The sequence below is a fragment of the Leptonychotes weddellii genome, chromosome 4 (assembly GCF_054177405.1).
Source record: "Leptonychotes weddellii isolate Sample4059 chromosome 4, ASM5417740v2, whole genome shotgun sequence".
NCBI classification, from domain to species: Eukaryota; Metazoa; Chordata; class Mammalia; order Carnivora; family Phocidae; genus Leptonychotes; species Leptonychotes weddellii.
Window position 1 is genome coordinate 19,306,024 of NC_138372.1, and position 22,043 is coordinate 19,328,066.

At 46.0% G+C, this 22,043-nt stretch overlaps 1 protein-coding gene across 4 annotated transcripts; it reads right to left on the reverse strand.

Annotated features, from left to right (window-relative positions):
* Positions 1-2,350: 2,350 nt before the first annotated feature.
* Positions 2,351-5,518, reverse strand: IFI6 (interferon alpha inducible protein 6). 4 transcript variants are annotated; one of them, XR_014144758.1, is made up of 6 exons: positions 5,396-5,518; positions 4,336-4,431; positions 3,911-3,994; positions 3,673-3,822; positions 2,978-3,150; positions 2,351-2,568 (listed from the first exon to the last, which is right to left on the reverse strand). XR_014144758.1 is itself a non-coding variant. In XM_006748247.2 (5 exons), exons 2-5 carry the CDS (start codon positions 4,403-4,405, stop codon positions 2,462-2,464), a joined length of 411 nt encoding a protein of 136 aa, XP_006748310.2. In that variant the 5' UTR covers positions 4,406-4,431; positions 5,396-5,518; the 3' UTR covers positions 2,351-2,461. The 4 variants fall into 4 exon arrangements, 2 of the variants coding, with proteins under 2 accessions (XP_006748310.2, XP_081673984.1); XR_014144757.1 differs by having other exon boundaries at positions 2,940-3,150; XM_006748247.2 differs by lacking the exon at positions 2,978-3,150.
* Between the last annotated feature and the right edge of the window lie 16,525 nt (positions 5,519-22,043).

A 22,043-nucleotide genomic window follows, 5' to 3' on the forward strand; every position in this document is an offset into this window, starting at 1 on the left:
TAAATAAATAAATAAATAAATAAATAAATCTTAAAAAAAAGCCAGGGCACCTGAGTGGCTCAGTCAGTTAAGCGTCTACTTTCGGCTCAGGTCATGACCAGGGGTCCTGGGATCAAGATCCGCATCCACATCCGGTTGCCCTGCTCAGCAGGGAGGCTGCTTCTCCTGCTCCCTCTGCCACTCCCTCTGCTTGTGCTCTTTCACTCTCGCTCTCTCTCAAATAAATAAATAAATAAAATCTTAAAAAAAAAAAGACACCAAGGGAAGAAGTGGGGGGGTTTATGCTCCTGGGGGCAGGGTGCCCATCCTTAGGAGAAAGGAAGAACAGGGTCTGTGAGCTCCAGAAAGTAAATGATGACTCCAAAGTCACATGATCTAGTTCCTGGTTGTTATTTGGCTTTTTTCTCTCTGCTTTATCCTTTAATCTTACAAAAGAGGGAGCTGAGTCACATAAAGTGAAGGAACTTGTGTTAGGTCTATAGGACTCCAGAGGAAATTCCTCACTACTATGCTCCACTGTCTTATTTGAAAACCCCAGCCTCATCTATGCTGGAGAATGCTGAGTAAGAGGTTAAAGGCCTGTGTTTACTCAGACCAGTGTTAAAGGGGGTTCAGCTCCTCCATCCCCAGGCCTACATGGTAGTGACAGTGGGTATTACTAAGGGTCCCCAAGAGAAAGAACAAGAGGCCCAGTCATCCTTCCCATGAATATTGGGGAAGGTGAAGGGACAGGTAGATGGGAGGAGACTGACCTCAAGTTCAATTCTACCCACATAGATTAGCACCTACTGGGTGCCAGGCCTGCGCCAGGCATTGGAGAGGAGAGATAAATTGGAGACAATGCCGTCCCTAAAGGTGTTGAGAGATACACACTATGTCTCTGGGATGTCAACCCTATAGACAAACCGGGGTGCAGGCCTCAGTAGAGTGTGATGCTTGAGACTCCGCCTCCCTCTGGAGGCAGAAGTCCACTCTCTGCCCCTCTGTGGACGGCCCCAGCCAAGACAGGACTCAGCCCAGCTTTTGCTCCTGGACGCAAGCCATGAAGAGAGTGTGAGGAGCAGGGGCTGTCTCTCCCACCTATGAACCTCTTCCACGAGCAGTGTTTCTCTGGGGCCTGGGGCAAGCCAGCTGAGGCACACGATTGCCCGCCGCAGAGACGGCGTGAGATCTGGAGGCAGGAGCGGGCAGGATGGGACCTCTTACCCACCCTCCCACACACATCGGTAACTGGAGAAGAATGTCTGGATTACAAGTGGGGTGGGGCGGGGCGGCGGAGGCCTGCACACAGCTGCGATGGCCCTTTTGTGACCAGCTTTTGTGGTGCACACATGACCACTTCCCAGGGATGCAGATCTCCCCAGGAGGCTGGTCTGGCATGGAGGCTGGTGTGCCCGCTCAGAGACCGGAACCCTGGTGCTGGCACCAGCCCTGTCTTCACTGCCATTTGATTTCTGGGACCCCTATGCAACCCCACCCCACCTAGGTCCAGGCACCTTGGTTCACCTGGCTAGGCCTTGCTAACTTCGGATCTCCCCAAAGGTTTGGGTTGGCCTTTCCTTCCCATTCCGAAGGTGTGAAGGCTCCATTCGCAAACTGTCCATTTGATCTCCAGAGTTCTTGGAGGGAAGGAGACCTGGCCGAGCCACGCCCTCAGAAAGCTGGTGTTACACACTTTCCCCAAGGAAAAGGTCTGGCCTTATATTCTCCATCTAAGGGAGACCACTCTGTGCTTCTTCAGAGAATGGAGATCAGGCTTCTCCATCTCTGCCTAATCAGAAAAGTAGCTGGAAGCGTCTCCCACTGAGAACAGACTGAGCTCTGCCTCCCCAGGCACCCTGTGAAATCGAGCCTGAGTGTTCACGCTGTGGCAGGAGGCTCTGCTGGGAAGGAATCCCAGAGGAGGGGATGTCTCAGTTGGGTTATGAGCTTCAGAAGGACATTTGAGGCAGAGAGAACAGCAGGTGCTGAGGCCCAGAGACAAAACCACCTGGTTGTGTTCCAGGAGCTGTGGTTGGCTTCAGGGGAGAAGGGGTCGGAGGTGTATGGAGAAGGCAAATCAGAGCCAGATCTTGTTGGGCTTCTCACAGTAAGGGTGACTCACAGAGGGCAAAGCATTTTCTTTCTTTTTAAGATTTTATTTATTTATTTATTTATTTATTTATTTATTTATTTGAGAGATAGAGCGAGAGAGCACAAGCAGGGGGAGCGGCAGGCAGAGGGAGAGGGAGAAGCAGGCTCCCGGCCGAGCAGGGAGCCCTTTGCGGGGCTCGATCCCAGGGCTCGATCGTTACCTGAGCTGAAGGCAGACGCTTAACCAGCTGAGCCACCCAGACGCCCCAGGGCAAAGTGTTTTCTGATTGAATTTTATTCCGTGTTTTCACTTAGGTCACTGATGAGTGTGACAGAGAAAGCTCTGGTCTACAGTTGGAAGAAGGGGCGGGTTCCCTGTTGCTGCTGGCTACTCCTCATCCTCCTGCTCCTCCTTGCTGTTTTCGAGGTGTTTGTGGACAACGTAGCCCAGGAAGGCCCCAATCTTGCCCATGAGGGCACTACCACCACTAGTCCCTGTGAAGCAAATAGAGCCGGGTCACTTGGGGCCCAGGCACCAGACCCGGGAACCCAAATGCCTGGAAACCATTAGTGAAGTCTAACTTCTTCGTTTCCAGTTAGCGAAACGGGGGCCTTGAGAGGGGACAGGACTTTTGCAAAGTGAATCCTAGTTCCCCCTTGACTTGGCATCTCAAATCAGAGATGTGTTTCAGAGATGGAAAATACACCAATAACAGCTCATTCTCTTCACATCTGTGGTGACCACACCGTGTTATTAATAATGCTCCCAAAAGCCACCTCAGTGGTGACCTCCCTGTGGGGCTGGGGGTTCACAAGTAAGGGATTTCATCCTCCTCACAAGCCTGTCATACGCACAAGCAACTTACAGTGCATGACTGTCCCTAGCTTTGCCCACACCCTTCACCTCCCACTGCTGGGGTGTGGACTGATCTGTGTCTTCTGCCCCCTCTGAGAAAGACTCCATTCTTTTGGGCTGGTTCTTTGAGCTTTTGTCATTCAGAATTGAGAGCAGATGGAAGATTCAGGAAGGCAGAGAGGAGTCTGCCGGGGGCAACTTTTCTCTAGGATTCTGGAAGCCTCAGAGAGAGAGGGAGGGAAAGGAAAAGAAAGGGGTGGAAGAGAGAGAGAGAAGTGAATGCATTTTTTTTTAATTAAAAATTTTTTTTAAGTATAATCTTTACACCCAACATGGGGCTCGAACTCACAACAGGGAGATCAAAAGTCACATGCTCTACCAACTGAACCAGCCAGGCACCCCTTTCCACCACCTTTCTTTGCCAATCTGGTTCTCTGGGACTGAGCAGATTCATAAAATGTTATATTGAGGATGGCCATCCCTGTTAAAAGATGAGGAAACTGAGGCTTGCTGTGACCTGGCCGAAGCATCAGTGAGGCACCTGGCCTTCGTGGTTAAAAGCGAGGCATAAGACCAGGTTCGAATCCTGGCCCTGGTGCTAATTAACTGGGAGAACTCGAGTAAATTACTTAGTCCCTCGGTGCCTCAGTTTCCCCACTGAAGGATGGAGATCGTAAGAACACCCGACTCCTAGAGTCACCTGACTCTGGCGTCCCCGCCCGAGGGCCCGGCCGCCCACTCACCGAGGCTCTGCAGGGTGGCCACCAGCCCCCCGGCGGGCACCCCGCCCCCGTTCGCCACGGCCGACATGCTCATCAGCGAGGCGGCCACCGAGTTGGCGGCAATGTCCGTGCTCGTGAAGCCCAGCGCGGGCAGCCCGGCGGCCAGGAGCCCTGGAGGAAGAGGAGGTGATGAGCAAGCGCCTGCAGCAGGGGCCCGAGCCCCGCCCCCCTTCCCGAGCTTTGCGCTCTCCGGACGCACCTCCTCCGATCGCCCCGTAGGTCAGCGCGCCCCAGAACCCGGAGCCTCCGCCTCCCGAGCCTCCTTCTTCCCGTTGTCGTTTGCCTATCGGGAGGGGACAAAGTGGAGCGGGGAGCGGGGCTCCCTACTCTGTGCCTGATGCTCAGGGCCACCCCATCCTTCCATTTCGGGGAGCCTCCCTGAAGGGAAGAGACTTCACCCAAGGCGCCGTGCCTGGCGCCCACCTGGCACAGAGTACCCTTCGGTGGAACGGAGGAAGTGACAGGTGGGGATTCGAATCTGGGACCCTGGCTACAGCGACCCGGAGCTGGCCATCGTAATAGCCCTTTCTCGTCTTGGAACCAGGGACCCTGAGACTCTCCGCCGGGATTCGGAAGCTCTCCGCGTCTTTAACCCACAGCCGTCCGTGGTGCGGGGACCCTCACCTGCCTGCGCCCCGCCGCCGGCGAAGAGTAGCAGGTAGCACAGGAAGAGCGACACCGCCTCCTGCCGCATGATGGCGCCGCGCGCGGGCTTCGTCACTGGCCCACAGGAGGGGGAGAGGGAGGAGAAGGTCTGCAGAGCCCTTTCGGACCCGCTCGGTGGTTGCCCCCTCCTATTCCGGGAGGAGTCCATAAAAAGCAGCGAGGTGCTCTGGATTGAGCCCAGGACCCTCCTGAGGAGCCGCGGGCTTTCAATTTCCTCGTGACAACAACAGTCACACAGCAAATTGTGCAGCCTAGACACACGCTCGAGACTGTCGGAATTCAAACCTTACGCTCTTTCTTTTATAGCACAGAATCGGAAAATACATATGCCCCCAAACTCACCTCTAATGTGATCTTTGTCAGCTCAAGGAATTTTCCTCGAATTAAAAACGGACAACCTCCCATATATGGAGGACTTAGCACTTTATGACACAAGGTCATTTATACCCATAACAACCCCATGGGGTAGATACCATTGTTCTCAACCATGTGTTATAGATAAGGAAGCTGAAACCGGGAGAGGTTAAGTAATATTCCTAAGACTGCCCAACTAGGAGGTGGCAGTCAGGATTTAAGCCCACAGTCGACTGATACTCAAACCCACACTTCCAGATAACTTCATCTATCCTCAAAGATGAACTCACTGTCACCTTAGATCCTGCATTAAAGGGGTTTCAGAAATCGTCCAGTCCTTTGGGCAGGTAAGGTAGCTTGATCTCCATTTTACAGATGACAAACTAAAGCCCAAAGAAGTGAAGTGCCAGGGTTAAGGCCACAGATTGCTGAGTTGGTACCTATAATCCAAGTCTCATGTCTCTTCGGGTTTGGTACCCCAAGCCCCTAAAAGCCCCCAACCCATCTCCTGGGACCAGTCCTAGTCCAGGGCACTACAAGGGACCCAGGGGTATAGCCTCCCTGAGGAATGGGTATCCTGGCTCTCAGGGCATAAGGCTCACAGGCAGGCAGCCTGGCAGAGGTTGGCAGCTTGATATTCATACTTGCTAGCTTCTGGGTTTACCTTGGAGGAGAGGAGAAGAGGAATCTTCCTTTCCTTCTCAGAGCCTGATGTTAGATGGGAACAGCAGTGAGATAACAGCTCTCCGGCTGGAGGCTGGCTTTTTGTAATCACGTTTGGACAGCCTCCTCTCCTCCAGGCAACCAACCAATCCTATGATTTTCCATTTCCTGGACTCACCCTGAGTTTTCTTTTCCCCTTTCCTCCCGCTCTGCTTGGTGATGGCATCTCTGCCATATCCCCTGGCAGAAACATGTAATTGAAGCCAGGGACTTTTTTTTTTTTTAAATATTTTATTTATTTACTTGAGAGAGAGAATGAGAGAGAGAGAGAGAGAGAGAGCATGAGGTGGGGGAGGGTCAGAGGGAGAAGCAGACTCCCCGCCGAGCAGGGAGCCCGATGCGGGACTCGATCCCGGGACTCCAGGATCATGACCTGAGCCGAAGGCAGTCGCTTAACCGACTGAGCCACCCAGGCGCCCAGAAGCCAGGGACTTTCTGAACAGCTGAGAGTATTCAAAGCAGATCATGCTAGAGTGGGATCCACGACCCTGCTGGGCTTCTTGAAGTGCAACCACCAGTTCCTCTCAGGATGCAGAGGTCTTTCACAATTCAATTCATAACAATGCCTACCATTTATCGAGCACTTTCTGCACGGCAGGACCTATGTAAAATACCCTATATACATGATCTCCGTCCTATCCCACAACAGTCTTGTGAAGTATCATCTATTGTTTATAATCCTCATTTTGCAGAGGAGGAGATTTAAGCTTGTGGAAATAAAGTCATTTGATTCCATGTTTTCTCAGGCTGGCTGCTTCTGAGTGACGGCATATGGTAAGACCAGTGAAGGCCACGTGCATGAGGCCATTAGCACACATCCTTCGCCATAAAATGGGTCCTCTGGTCCTGGTAATGGATTGAGCATTCTTTAAACCTTTGGATAGTAATGCTTGAGAAGCACTATGGGTAAGAAATGCAACCCATGTTTGGAGTACATAAACAATTCTAGGGGCATCTGGGTGGCTCAGTTGGTTGAGCGACTGCCTTCAGCTCAGGTCATGGTCCCAGAGTCCTGGCATCGAGTCCCACATCGGGTTCCCGGCTCAGCGGGGAGCCTGCTTCTCCTTCTGACCCTCTCATGCTGTTTCTCACTCTCTTTCTCTCTCTCAAAAAAATAAATAAACAAAATCTTTAAGAAAAAAAAAAAAAATTCTAGTAGGGATGAATCATTGCCTTCTCCAAAGTGGAAGGAGGCTGATATAACCAACCTGCCACCAGGTGGCTGGCAGTTCTCCCTGATACACTGCAGCCTACTGTTGGCGCTTGGCTATTTGTTGGCAGTTGCTAGATTAACTTTGGAGAAGGAGCCCCAGTTTCGGCGTCCATTCATAGCCTCCATCTTTGCCACCGTGGCCATTTTTTTTAATGGATTTTTTTTCCCAAAGCAATAGAGTTGCTAAGTTCAGAGCCTGGTTGACATCCACAAGATGCGACATATGACTATCTGGCTGGACAGCCTCCAGCCACATTGTACCTGAAGGATCATGTAATCCACTGGATTTAGGTTAAACTCCATCTATCACCTGGCCTCTGTTAGTCCCCACTCTAACCAGAAATTTATGTTGGTATTTTGTGTCTCTTAGTTTCTGTGTCAGCTCAGACTCCATGTCTTTAATAATCTTTGAAAATTGTGATTATTCTTCTTTTTCCAATGCACAGTTACCTTAGTAAATGGCAGCAGATCCCTTTGGGGAAGGATTGCAGGGACATTTACTCTAGGTAACTATGGTATCATTCACTGCAGAGTTGTTCCTTAATGGGGCATAACCTCTCCTGCAGTCAGGGTGTTCTGGTTATGTGAACTTAGATCTAGGGTCTGGATGAGGGACTGTGATTTTCCATTGTGGCAGCTAATGTCAGTCTTCCGCTTATCAGCTCCTGATTTTTTTTTTAAAGATTTTATTTATTTATTTGACAGAGAGAGAGAGCACAAGCAGGTGGAGTTTCAGGCAGAAGGAGAGGGAGAGGGAGAAGCAGGCTCCCCACTGAGCAGAGAGCCCGATGCAGGACTCGATCCCAGGACCCTGGGATCATGACCTGAGCCAAAGGCAGACGCTTAACCGACTGAGCCACCCAGGCGCCCCTTGATATTTTTTAATATAAAAGTTGAGGGGAGGGGGGTGGGGGGATGGGTCAGCCCGGTGATGGGTATTAAGGAGGGCATGTATTGAATGGAGCACTGGGTGTTATATGCAAACAATGAATCATGGAACACTACATCAAAAACTAATGATGTAATGTATGATGACTAACATAACATAATAAAATTAAATTAAAAAAAAAAAGTTGAGAGGGGGCACCTAGCTGGCTCAGTCAGTAGAGCGTGTGACCATTGGTCTCAGGGTTATAAGTTCAAGCCCCATGATGGGTATAGATATTACTTAAAAATAAAATCTTGGGGCGCCTGGGTGGCTCAGTTGTTAAGCATCTGCCTTCAGCTCAGGTCCTGATCCCAGGGTCCTGAGATCAAGCCCCTCATCGGGCTCCCTGCTCAGCGGGAAGCCTGCTTCTCCCTCTCCCACTGCCCCCGCTCATGTTCCCTCTCTCACTGTCTCTCTCCCTCTGTCAAATGAATAAACAAAATCTTAAAAATAAATAAATAAATAAAATCTTTTAAGCTTTTTTTTTAAGATTTTATTTATTTGAGAGAGTGTGCACTCATGAGAGTGGGGGGAGGGGCAGAGGGAGAGAATCTCAAGCAGACTCCACACTGAGCATAGAGCCCAATATAGGGCTTGATCTCATGACCCTGAGATCATGACCTGAGCCGAAACCAAGAGTCGGGTGCTTAACCGACTGAGCCACACAGGTGCCCCAAAATAAAATCTTTTAAATAAATAAATAAATAAATAAATAAAAATTGAGGATTACCCAGTCAGCTGTCCATCCATCCTGTCCCCATAGTCAATTTGCCACAGATCCCTGCAGATCAAGGCACCCTCATTGTCACTTTGGCCTTGCTGCCCATGACACTAATCATACTCACCTGGCCTTGGATGCTACCTCTGTCATTCTGGAATCCCAACATTACTATTGATATTAGGGATGCCAGTTCCATGGCCGCATCTCTTACTCTTCATCTCGGCCTACCAAAGACAGATACCACTGAACCACTCAGAGATGCTGATGTCCATTTCTCAGTGAACCCCTCATTGCTTCAGTAAAGAGAGTGTCCTCTGGGCCCTCCTAGAGAACATAGTCAGGTGCTGATTTCTTGGATCTTCCATTCCCACCTCCTTGAACTTTCCGACCTCTTCTTTTTTTTTTTTTTAAAGATTTTATTTATTTATTTGAGAGAGAGAATGAGATAGAGAGAGAGAGCATGAGAGGGGGGAGGGTCAGAGAGAGAAGCAGACTCCCCGCCGAGCAGGGAGCCCGACATGGGACTCGATCCCGGGACTCCAGGATCATGACCTGAGCCGAAGGCCGTCGCCCAACCAACTGAGCCACCCAGGCGCCCTCCGACCTCTTCTTAAATACTCTATCATGGAAGTTCTAGCATCTTGACCTCATTTATTGTAGGCCACCATCCTGCTTTAAAGAACCATCCTTGCAAAGTTTTAAGACCATATTTCAATTATTTATTGCTGAATAACAACTCCCCCCAAACTTAAAGGCTTAAAACAACCACAATTTATTATTTTTCATAATTCTGTAATCTGGGTTAGGCTTAGTTGGGTGTCCATATGCTTCATGTGATATTTACAGGTGTTTGTAGGAGAAGAGATGTCCAAGATGTCCTTTTCACCTACATAAATGGCACTTCAGCTGGGATGGATGGAACACCTGTGGACTGGTCAGTCATCTCCTTTTTTAAAAGATTTATTTATTTGAGAGAAAGAGAGAGAGAGCACACGCACAAGGGAGCAGGGGCAGAGGGGGAGGGAGAGAGAATCCCAAGCAGACTCCACGCTGAGCATGGAGCCCGATGTGGGGCTTGAACTCATGACCTTGAGATCATGACCTGAGCTGAAATCAAGAGTTGGATACGGATGCTTAACTGACTGTGCCACGCAGGTTCCCCAGTCATCTCTCTTAATATGGTGTCTCCGCATGGCTAACTTGTACTTCCTCACAGTGTGAGGGTCTCAGTGTGTGTCTTACATGGTGGCTGGCTTCCAAGAGGGAGGAAATGGAAGCTGCCAGTCTTCATGAAGTTTAGGTCTGGAACTGGAACAGTGTCCTTCTACCATATTCTGTTAGTTAAGGCAAATCACAAGACCAGTCTAGATTCAAGGAGAAGAGGAAAACAGACTCCATCTCTTGATGTGAGGGGTGGCACGTATATAGAGGGAGGGAAGGAATTGATTGTGACCATCTTTGGAAACTATCTACCGGATAAGGTCTAGCTATCCTTTTTTTTTTAAAAAAGGAAACATTTTTTTTGTTTAAAGATTTTATTTATTTATTTGAGAGAGAGAGAGAGGGAGAGAGAGCACTAGTGGGCTGAGGGGCAGAGGGAGAAGCAGACTCCCCGCTGAGCAAGCAGCCTGATGTGGGACTTGATCCCAGGACTCTGGGATCATGACCTGAGCCGAAGGCAGATGCTTAACCAACTGAGCCACCCAGGTGCCCCTGAGATCTAGCTATCCTTGCAAGAATATTGAAGACTGGGATGCCTGTCTGGCTCAGTCAGTGGAGCATGCACTCTTGAACTTGGGGTTGTGGGTTTGAGTCCCACACTGAGTATAGAGATTACTCAAAAATAAAATCTTAAGAAAAAAAAAAAAGAATATTGAAGCCTGAACTATGGGACAGCGGTCCATGATGATGAGATCCCTATTAGCCAGTCTTACATTCTGCCTTGCCTGCCCCCTCACTGCCATGTCTAAAACCCCCAAGATCTCTCCCACATATATTAACTAGGTTTTTTGATTCCTTTGATGTGTAGCTTATTTTTCTCAGGTCAGGACTTAAATTTCCCCACTCAGGATTTGCTGGGAACTGACCCTGGTTATTTGAGGAGGTGATGAGAGCAAGTATTGAGGAGAATAAATGTCATCTTATGATGCGCCTGCTTCCTGTGAGATTAGTGCATAGTCTCAAGGAAAAGGGAAATTGTTCTTCCTTGGCAAGAGGTCAGGGGCTGCTCTACCCCCCAGGAAAACTCAGGAGAATTTATGAGATAAAGATTCTCAGGTTTGTCTTCCCTAATGTCCCTATCCCAGGTCTCAGGGTCCTACTCTTTCCCTGTCAGGAACTTGACTCTGACATAGGAGATCTACTAAAGTTGTACATTTAGAGTCCTTTGCAACTGCCATTTATAACCTGCCAGCTCCTGGATGTGGTTTTTTGTTTTAGTCTTCCCTTCACCACAGGAGAAAGCTTTCATCATTGTTGCCAACTGAAGGCCAAGGTTATCACTCCACTTGCTACCAGCAATGAGATCCCTATTGCCTTCACATAAGTCAGAAGAACAACCACAGAATCATACACTGAAGGTTTGTTTTCTGGGACCTCTTCTGGTACTGTCAGCCTCTGTTCCCTAGAAAACAGAGCCCAAATCGAAGGTTGTATGCTAATGTTTTCTTGGGAGTTGCAATCCCCACAGCCAGGGGGAAAGAGAAGTGAAACAGAGAAGGAAGGAAAGAAATACAAGCTAGTGCATTACTTTGCTGGCCAGAGTCCCACAAAAATCAAAGCCAGTTGCTCAGTGACATGGGATCTCTTCAAAGAGGTGACATAGAGCCACTATGTCTCAGAATAGTCCGTAAGAAGGAAGAAGAGTGAGGAATTTATCTCTCAGCAATTTTTCACTTTCTGGTCTCCTGGTCACCAACAGGGTCTTAAGAGTCTGCACTTTGGAATTATGTGAATTCATTCTACTGGGCTGTTTCTGGGCAAGCCAGAGCCTTCATGGGTCCAGTTGGGTCAGACATGAGTGCCGAAGCTTCTGTGCTTTCCACTACAGCAGGCTTCATTGAGTTCATGCCAAGGACTAGCATTTGCCTCCCCACGATGCTGAGGAATCCAGTAACATTTGGAGATGAGGCAAGGATATGGACTGCTGGGAGACATCTAAAGTGAGTCTGGGACAATGAGAATAAAGACTGGCATTTACTTAGAGAGAGGTGGGAAGCTACTGGAAGGATTTGAGCAGAGCGACATGTCTGACAAGTTTTAGCAGGATGACCCTGGCTGCCTGGGAGTCGATTGCGAAAGTCCAGGTGTATCCATCAGGGTTCTATCAGAGAAGCAGAACCATTAGGAGTGATATAAAATGAGGGACTTATTATAGGTATTTAACCCGATATAATTATGAGGGCTGGTTAAACGGATGACACAGGTTGTTGCTTGTGTATCTGGTGTTGGGCTAGAAGTCAACAAGGCAGGTCTGAGAGATGGGTGTTCTGAAAGATGGACATGAAGTGGTGGATGTCAAGGTCAAACAGGACTCCCAAAGATGAGCTGGAACCCACGAGGACAAAGTAGATCTCCTGTGGGTCTCTCCACACCTTCAAGCCTCCAATTTTGACGACCAGCAATAGAAGCTGCCCTTCATCGACACACACACTTCAACCTGGAGTTGCAGAAGCAGAAGGCAGAGAACCAAGGGGGTTGGGAGGAGCTGTGGGCCCAGCTGCTGCCTTACAAGGACAAGGGGAGCCAGCAGATCAGGGAAAACATGCATGAGCTATGGCAGCATCTGACCCTGTATCAACCTTCCAAGAGTAGGCATGCCTACAGCCTCCCTTCTGCCTCCAAATCGTGCCTAAATCTTCCTCTGTGGCAAATTCTCACCCAAAACTACACAAGAAAGGGAATTCTGGGAAACATAGTTCCAGCTTAGCTAAATTGACAGAATATAAATTCTACCACACCAGGTAAGAAATTAGGGTGGCTCAACCCAGAGTATTGGCAACAGGGGTGAGAGAAGTGCTTGAACTCTGGAGGTATCTTGAATATCCCTCCCTATCTGAATCTGTTTGCTTTCTGAGCCTGGGTGGTGAGTTCTGATGCAAACGTCGCATGTGTTGAGTGAAAAGCAAATGCCCACCACTCACATCTATAGAGCCTGGGACAAAGATATAAATAGAGGCGCACCTATTACATCTAAATATTTAAAAACTCTAAATGAAGACACACCTATCACTTAAAATATATTCTAGCTTAGGGTGCCTGGGTGGCTCAGTTGGGTGGGCATTTGGGTCTTGATCTCAGGTCGTGAGTTCAAGCCCCATGTTGGGCTCCATGCTGGGCATGGAGCCTACTTAAAACTAACTAAATAAATAATAAAATAAAGTATAGTCTATCTTCATACCTTAAGTTTACCTTCATAATGACAAAATAAAAAATATGTGGAGACCTATAACTTTTATGTGACCGAAAGTCTATCAAAATGAATGCATTTCATTATCATACTTCATATCTGGGTGTTATAGTGATGGACTGGAAATATTTGGACAAGGAATACAAAAATATGTACATAATTAATTATTATATATTCATTCCATATGAAAGAGAGAGAAAAAAATGCTGGCCTGTAACTCACAGCTAGACCATGTTATTGAACATAAATGATCTCACAGAATACCAATACTCAGTTGGTTACATGTTTACTCTGAGACCATGACTAAATAAGACAAAACAAGGCCACTTTATATTTTATCCTAGCACAGATAACAACAAGGTCACTGTGCCTCCCTCAAAATATCAAGCTACACTTTCCCCCTTAGCTAAAATGAGTGACTGCTACTTCTTAACAATTAGTTTTACCCTGTGCTAGCCTTGTCTCCCTACAGATAAGATTTATGTATTGAGATTCCCAATCATAGAAATGCCCTTGCTTTCTGACATCCAGAGAGGGAGAGCAAACCCTTACTATCTTAGACTTTCCCCCAAGTCATTCAACCCTAGTCCAGATCCTATAAAAGGCTGTAACACCCATGATTCCCAGTGTGTCTATTCTCCCTCACCACAATGGGTGATCAATCCAGTTTGTTTATCTATAGGTATGTTTCTGGTGGTCTTTGGCTGAAGAGCATTAACACATTTAGAATATATTTTTCTTGACTTTTTTTCACCAAAATTACTAATCTTCCTTTTTTTTAATATTTTATTTATTTATTTGAGAGAGAGAGAGCATGAGAGGGGGGAGGGTCAGAGGGAGAAGCAGACTCCCCACTGAGCAGGGAGCCCGATGCGGGACTCGATCCCGGGACTCCAGGATCATGACCTGAGCTGAAAGCAGTTGCTTAACCAACTGAGCCACCCAGGTGCCCCTCTTTTTTTTTTTTTTTAAGTTTGTATTTAAATTCCAGTTAGTTAACATACAGTGTAGTTGCACCTTTTGTGCTCATGCTCAGCTCCTGGAAGTCCCCTTGTGGCCTTTCCTATTCTGTTAGCCCTTAGAGGTGGCTCTGAATGTGTGGCTGTTAATCCTCTGGGGTGGCTCCCAGGGTGTGGTCAGCATCTGCTTTGTACCTCCTCTATCATGCCGAACTAACTGCCTAACATGTTTCAGCTGTACAAGATAGTGATTCAACACTTCCATCCAACACCTGGTGCTCATCACAGCAAGTGCACCCTGTTTCTTTTTTTAAATATTTATTTGAGAGAGAGAGAGAGAGCATGCATGAGCAGGGGGAGAGGCAGAGGGAGAAGCAGACTCCCCACTCTCCAAAATATTTAAATCATTTATTAAAAATAAAAAAGCAAACTATACACATTAATATAATGTTTAAAATGAAAATTTAAGGGGCATGTGGGGTGGCTCAGTCAGCTGAGCATCTGACTCTTGATTTTGGCTCAGATCATGCTCTCAGAGTCATGGGACCGAGCCCTGCATCCAGGTGTGCACTCAGTATGGAGTCTGCTTCTGCTTCGGATTCTCCCTCTCCCTCTGCCCCTCCCCCCACGTGTGCTCTCTCTCTCTCTCTCTCTCTCTCTCTCTCTCTGTCTCTGTCTCTCTCACTCTAAATAAATAAATACTTAAAAAAGTAAATTGATAAAGTTGATATATTTTGGTTTTGAAAATTCTATCAAATCTTACGAATTTTTAAAAATAAAACTTTCTGCCATTTAAAAAAATTTTTTTTTAAGATTTTATTTATTTATTTGACATAGCGAGAGAGAGCACAAGTAGGAAGAGCAGCAGAGGGAGAAGCAGGCTTCCCGCTGAGCAGGGAGCCTGATGCGGGGCTCGATCCCAGGACCCTGGGATCAGGACCTGAGCCGAAGGCAGACGCTTAACTGACTGAACCACCCAGGCATCCCAAACTTTCTGCCATTTTAGTGTTCAGTATCCATCTAAATGCCAATAGAAAGAATTGGTACTATGCCTCACACATGTTACATCTAGACTATGCACACCAAGATGAGTAATAAGATTTGTTCAATCTTATTTGTTCTGGAAGAGAAACAAGAAAATGGACACTGGGCACTACTGGAAAATGATACTTTGTTGTGCCATTCTTTATTACATTCATGCTATCAGAGAGGAAAGTTTTGGCAAGGCAATGAGTTTGTCGGTTCTCTTGCCTAAGCTCAATCTTTCAAGTCTTCTGCAGACTCTGAAGCAGTGTCTGTTCTCTAATGTTGGCACCTGTAAACCTTTACAGCAATCAACACAATTCACCTGTGTTTTGGGAACCCAGGACCCAAGATTTTAGAAGCATTCCCTGGGGCATGAGTTGTGCTAGTCCTGGATGTTTATGATTTCGGGTTGTGCTGTGCTGGTGTTGAAGAACCTGAGCCACGGACGCACTCATGTGTTCTTTATCTGATGTGTGTTTGTGATATGCACGGTTCTCTAAAACACAGGGCTTGGATCTAAGCATGGTAGTAGTAGTCAGGTCTCCGAAATTGAAGGATATTTCAAAAATTTTATTTGTGTCTCTATGGTTTCTGAGTTTAGATAACAGGAGTTCAGCTAGTGAGGGATACCTGGTATTTCAATAATAGAACCAATCGATAGCATTACAGACAGACCGGAGGTAAGATACGAGAGAAAGAGAGAAGTCAAGGATGACACCAAGATTTTTCACCCAAACAACTGGGAAAATGGAGCTGTCGTTAACTTAAAAGGAGAGGACTGCAGAAGGAGCTGAACATTTTTTGGAGATACCAAGTTTGAGATGCTTAGTAGATGTCCAAATAGAGATGTCAAGTTCAGGGGAGAGGCCAGGCTAGAGACAACTTTCAAAGTCATCGGTGGTTGAAAGCCAAGAGCTACATGAGATCTTATAGGATAAGTGGAGAAAGAAAAACAGTCCAAGCACTTTTTACGTTCCCTACCAGTTGTACCTCACATGAACTAGCCACAACCAGGCAGGCAGTGGAGGAACTCACTGGAAGAAATCTGGGTGCCTGGATGACAACATGGAGCACAGCCACCAGCTGACCTGGAACATTAGTCCTTAGACCATTATTGTCAGTTTCAGCTGCTGTAACAGAATACCATAGACTGGGTGGCTTATAAACAACAGAAATGTATTTCTCACAGTTCTGTAAACTGGAGAGTCCAAGATCATTTGACAGATGACAAAGACTAGATAATCCTTACCCTGCTCCATTCCACCTGTGCTTGCGGCTCAAAAACTTCCCAGAACTTAGATGCAGCCCCGGGGGAATGTGTGGGGCAGACTCTAAATTATTCCTGTCGCTACTGTTCACGGCCAACTTTCAACTTGTACCCTGGATCCCATCCCCATTCACCTATTCAAAGGCTCTGTTCCTTCAACTCTCTCCTGCACCATCAAGTTTCCCCTTTATTGTTATAGTGTCCGTTGAGGAAATAAAAAGGTAAATCTTCTCTTGCCTTTCACAGCGTTTAAAAATTACCTTTGCTGTTGTGTTCCAAATCCTCTAAATGCTTCTCTCTACTCACTGACTCCACTTCCTCACCTCCCATTCTCTCTCTTTCTCCTTTTTTTTCCTGCCCCATCTGTCTTTAACCTATCCCACTCAGGCTTTTCCTCCTGCCAACCCAGTGCAACCACTCTTGTCCATCCTGCCAAAGTTCTTAGCAGCCTTTACCACAGATGATCACTTTTTTTTCTTAAAGTTTACTTCTTTATTCAAGCAATCTCTACACCCAACAGGGGGCTGGAACTCACAACCCTGAGATCAAGAGTTGTGTGCTCTTCCAACTGAGCCAGCCAAGGGCCCCAGTGATCACTTCTTTCTTGAAGACCTTTCTTCACTTGGCTTCTGAGACTCAACACTCTCCTGAGTTTCTTCCTAACCTCACTGGCTGTACCTTCTCAGACTCATTTGCTGGATGATCACTCCTTCCCTCCTCCACCCCATCCTTCACTTAGGTGCCTACTCATTTGCCAGCTCCTCAGGGAAATCTTCCCTGACCATTCCATCTAAAATAGAGCCTCTCCCATTATTCTCTCTCCCTTTTCCCTGCTTTATTTTTTATCTGAGCACTTAGCATCCCCTGAAATTATATTATACGTTTGTTTACTCCTATATCGGCTGTCTCCCCAGCCCCTACAATGGACATGACATCAGGGACTTGGTTATATTTGTTGCTGTACTTTTTTTTTTTTTTAAAGATTTTATTTATTTATTTGAGACAGAGAGAATGAGAGAGAGAGAGCACATGAGAGGGGGGAGGGTCAGAGGGAGAAGCAGACTCCCTGCCGAGCAGGGAGCCGGATTCGGGACTCGATCCAGGGACTCCAGGATCATGACCTGAGCCGAAGGCAGTCGCTTAACCAACTGAGCCACCCAGGCGCCCTGTTGCTGTACTTTTTAAAAGTAATCTCCACGCCCAACATGGGACTCAAACTCACACCCCAAGATCAAGAGTTGCGTGCTCTACCAAATGAGCCAGCCAGGCCCCCCTTGTTGCTGTGTTTTAAAGGCCTAGCACCGACCCTGATACTTACTAGATGGTCATTGCATGCTTATTGAATAAATAACATAGAAATTAAATCCAGTTATATGTCAATATATCTCAATAAAGTCAGAAAAATAATTTAAGTCAGAAGAATAATCTTTAAGAAGAAATTACCATTTTTTAAAAAGTTTTATTTCTGAATTTGTGGACCAAGAATTCATACTTGCGATAGAAGCCAGTTCTAATTTTTATAAACTCCCCCTTCTCCACCCCAGACCTACACCATCTTCCTTAACATGAAGATTTTCTGGAGATGGTGAATAGGAGGTAAGCAGTGACACTCCGGGAGAGCTGACCCAGTTGAAGCTAAGTGTCCCCTCTCTGGACTTCCATGGTACCCTAAGTGCAGCACAATTTATTCATCCATTATTCTGTCAATAGTTATTTCCTTTTCTTCCCTTTTCCTTTTGATACTATGAACAATACTGCTAGAAAATTGTCTTCTCCTGCTCCCTCAGGGGCACACCCTGCTGCTGCCAAAGACACATGGAGGAAGACTTGATAAGGGAAGAAGGACAAGCTCTGATAGGACAGACATTCAGCAAACACAGGTATGTATCCAGGTCAGTTCAGGAAACAGCCATCATTGTCCTCACTTCAGTCTCCCAGCAGCTGATGACACTATTGACTAATGTCTCTCGCTTTTCTCTTGGCTTCTGTGAAACCACTCTCTCCTCTCTGCACTCTCTTGCTCATGGCTCCTCTGCAGGCATCTCCTCCTGACCAGAGTTCTGTGTTGGATGGACTTCCTTTTGATTCAGGAAGGGGGCACAATAAAGTGAATATCACCATAAAGTGAATATCACAATAAAGTGACTCAAATGAACTTCTTGGTTTCCCAGTGCATATAAAAGTTATGTTTATACTATGCTTAGTCTATTAAGTATGCAATGGCATTATATCTAAAAATACAATGTACATATCTTAATAAAAATATTTGGTTGCTGAAAAATGCTAACCATTGTCTGATGTTTCTGTGTGATGTAATCTTTTTGCTGGTGGAGAGTCTTGCCTTGATTTTTGTTTTAGTCTCTTATAATTTATTAAATTTTCCCTGTTTCAATAGTTATTTGCCCCTTCTTACTTTTTTTTTTAAGTGAAGTATAGTTTTTTTTTTTTAAAGATTTTATTTATTTATTTGAGAGAGAGAGAATGAGAGAGAGAGCACATGAGAGGGGGGAGGGTCAGAGGCAGAAGCAGACTCCCTGCCGAGCAGGGAGCCCGATGTGGGACTCGATCCAGGGACTCCAGGATCATGACCTGAGCCGAAGGCAGTCGCTTAACCAACTGAGCCACCCAGGCGCCCCTTAAGTGAAGTATAGTTGACATACAATGTTATATTAGTTTCAGGTGTCCAATATAGTGATTTGACAATTCTATACATTATGCTATGCTCACCACAATAAATGTAGTTACCATCTGTCACCATATTATTATTGTAATATTATATTGTATATATTATTACAATATTATTGACTATATTCTCTATGTTGTACCTTTCATCCCCATGACTTATTTATAACTGGAAGTTTGTACCTCTTAATCCCCTTCACCTAGGTTGCCCGTTCCCCCAACCCCCTCTCCTCTGGCAACCACCAGTTTGTTCTCTGTATTTGTGATTCTGTTTCTGTTTGTTCATTTGTTTTGTTTTTCAGATTCCACATATTGGTGAAATCATATGGCATTTGTCTTTCTCTAACTTATTTTCCTCAGCACAATACCCTCTAGGTCCCTCTTCGTAGTCACAAATGGTCTTGCCTTGATGTTAATAGCTGCTGACAGATCAGGATGGTGGGTGCTGAAGGTCGGGGTGGCTGTGGCAATTCCTAAAACAATGAAGTTTGCCACATCAATTGCCTCCTCCTTTCACAGATGATTTCTCTGGAACACACGATGATGCTATTTGATAGCATTTTACTCACAGTAGAACTTCTTTCAAAATTGGAGTCATTTCTCTCAAACCTTGCCGCTGTTTTATCAACTCAGTTTATGTACTATTCTAAATCCTTTGTGTATTTCAACAGTCTTCACAGCAGGAGTAGATTCCATCTCAAGAGACCAGTTTCTCTGGTCATCCATAAGAAGCAACTCCTCCTCTCTTCAAGTTGTAACATGAGACTTTGGCCATTCAGTCCCATCTTCAGGCTCCACTTCTCATTCTATCTCTCTTGCTGTTAACTCCACATCTGCAGCTACTTCCCCCACTGAGGTCTTGAACCCCTCACAGTCATCCACGAGGGTGGGAATCAACTTTTTCTTCCCTTTTTTTTTTTTAAAGATTTTATTTATTTGAGAGTGAGAGATAGTGAGACTGAGAGCACAAGCAGTGGGGAGAGGAGGAAGCTGGCTCCCCACTGAGCAGAGAGCCTGACAAGGGACTCCATCCCAGGACCCTGGGACCATGACCCAAGCCGAAGGCAGACGCTTAACTGACTGAGCCACCCAGGAGCCCCAAGGGAATCAACTTTTTCTAAACTCCTATGAAAGTTGATATTTTGACTTCTTCCCATGAATCATGAATGTTCTTAATGGCATGTAGAGAGGTGAATCCTTTCCTGAAGGTTTTCAATTTACTTTTCCCAGATCCACCAGAGGAATCACTCTCTATGGTGGTTATACCCTTAGGAAATGTATTTCTTAAAAAATAACACCTGGAAGTTGAAATTACTCCTTGATCTACGAGCTGCAGCATACGGATGATATGTTAGCAGGCATGAAAACAACAATTAATCTTGATGTACATCTCCATCAGAGCTCGTGGGTGACCAGGTGCATTGTTAACGAGCAGTAATATTTTGAAAGGAATCTTTTTTTCTGAGCAGTAGGTCTCAACAGTGTGCTTAAAATATTCAGTAAACCACATTATAAACTGGCACGCTTTCATCCAGGCTTTGTTTTTCCATTAATAGAGCATAGGCAGAGTAGATTTGGCATTGTTTTTAAGGATTTTTGGAATGGAAATGAGCATTGGCTTCAACTTAAAATCACCAGCTGCACTGCCCCTAACAAGAGAGTCAGTCTGTCCTTTGAAGCTTTGAAGCCAGACATTGACTTCTCCTCTTCAGCTATGAAAGTCCTGGATGGCATCTTCTTCCAGTAGGAAGCTGCTTCATCTACACTGAAAATTTGTTGCTTAGTGTAGCCACCTTCATCATTGATCTGAGCCAGATCTTCCAGAGAACTTGCTGCAGCTTCTACATCAGCACTTGTTGCTTCAGCTTCACCTTGCACTTGTATTTTATGGAGATGGCTTCTTTCCTTAAACCTCACGGACCAACATCTGCTAGCTTCAGACTTTTCTTCTGCAGCTTCCCCCCGCCCCCCCCGCCCCCCCCCCCAGCCTTCACAGAATTGAAGAGAGTTAGGGCCTTGCTCTGAATTAGGCTTTGGCTTAAAGGAATGTTGTGGTGGGTTTGATCTTTTATCCAGACCACTTGAACTTTTTATCAGCAATAAGACTGTTTTGCTTTCTTATTATTCATGTGTTCACTGGAGTAGCACTATTAGTTTCCTTCAAGAACTGAACCTTTCCTTTACATTTACAAATTGGCTATCTGGCGCAAGAGGCCTAACTTTCAGTCTATTTCAGCTTTTGACATGCCTTCCTCACTAAGTTCAATCATTTCTAGCTTTTGATTTAAAGTGAGAGACATTTGGCTCTTCCTTTCACTTGAACACTTAGAGGCCATTGTAGGGTTAGTAACTGGACTAATTCCAATATTGTTCCCTGTGTCTCAGGGAACAGCCAGTTTATAGAGCAGTCAGAACACACACATTTATTGGGGTCCCTCAGTGGCTCAGTCGGTCAGTTGTCTGACTCTTGATCTTAGCTCAAGTCTTGATCTCAGGGTCACAAGTTGAAGCCCCGAATTGGGCTCCACACTGGGTGTGGAGCCTACTTAAAAAAAACAACACATGGGACACCTGGGTGGCTCAGTCAGTTAAGCATCTGCCTTCAGCTCAGGTCACGATCCCAGGGTCCTGGGATGGAGTCCCACAGCGGAATCCCTGCTCAGCGGGGAGCCTGCTTCTCCCTCTGCCTGCCGCTCCCCCTTGTGCTCTCTCTCTCTGACAAATAAATAAAAATCTTAAAACACACACACACACACACACGCATTTATAAATCGATTTCACTCTTTTATATAAGGGCAGTTTGTGTTGCCCAAAACAATTACAATAATAACATCAAAGATCACTGATCACAGACCACTGTAACAAATATAATAATGAAAAGATTTGAAATATTGTGAGAATTACCAAAATGTGACACAGAGACAAGAAGTAAACAAATGTTGTTGGAAAAACGGTGCATACAGACTTGCTTGATACAGTGTTGCCATAAACTTTCAATTTGTAAAAATGCAATATCTGCAAAGTACAATAAAGCCAAGCTCAATAAAATGATGCATTCCTGTATGTCAAAAATAAAACGCTTGGTTTTGTCTCTGAAACCTTTCTTTCTTATCTTCCCTTTTGCTGGAAATGACACCGCCATCCACGTAACTGGGTACATTGATCATAATTTCTCCCTTTCCCTTACCACCACCTAAATCCAATCCATCCCTAAATCCTGTTGACTCTCTCTCCAAAAGATATCTTGAATCTGTCCACTTCTTTCACTGCAACATTTTAATCATCATCTCTCACCTGGATGAGTGCGATAGCTTCCTCACCAGTCGCTGTGCCTTTATGCTGACCGCCTCCAGTCTATTTTCCTCGTAGCAGCCAGACAAATCTT

Excerpts from the sequence above, each read along its gene's own strand:
- IFI6 (XM_081817858.1), bottom strand. The coding sequence starts at position 4,405 with ATGCGGCAGGAGGCGGTGTCGCTCTTCCTGTGCTACCTGCTACTCTTC. Across the intron at positions 3,995-4,335 it reads CGGCGGCGGGGCGCAGGCAG|GCAAACGACAACGGGAAGAA; the intron begins GTGAGGGTCCCC and ends CCCTCCCGATAG. Across the intron at positions 3,823-3,910 it reads CTACGGGGCGATCGGAGGAG|GGCTCCTGGCCGCCGGGCTG; the intron begins GTGCGTCCGGAG and ends CTCTTCCTCCAG.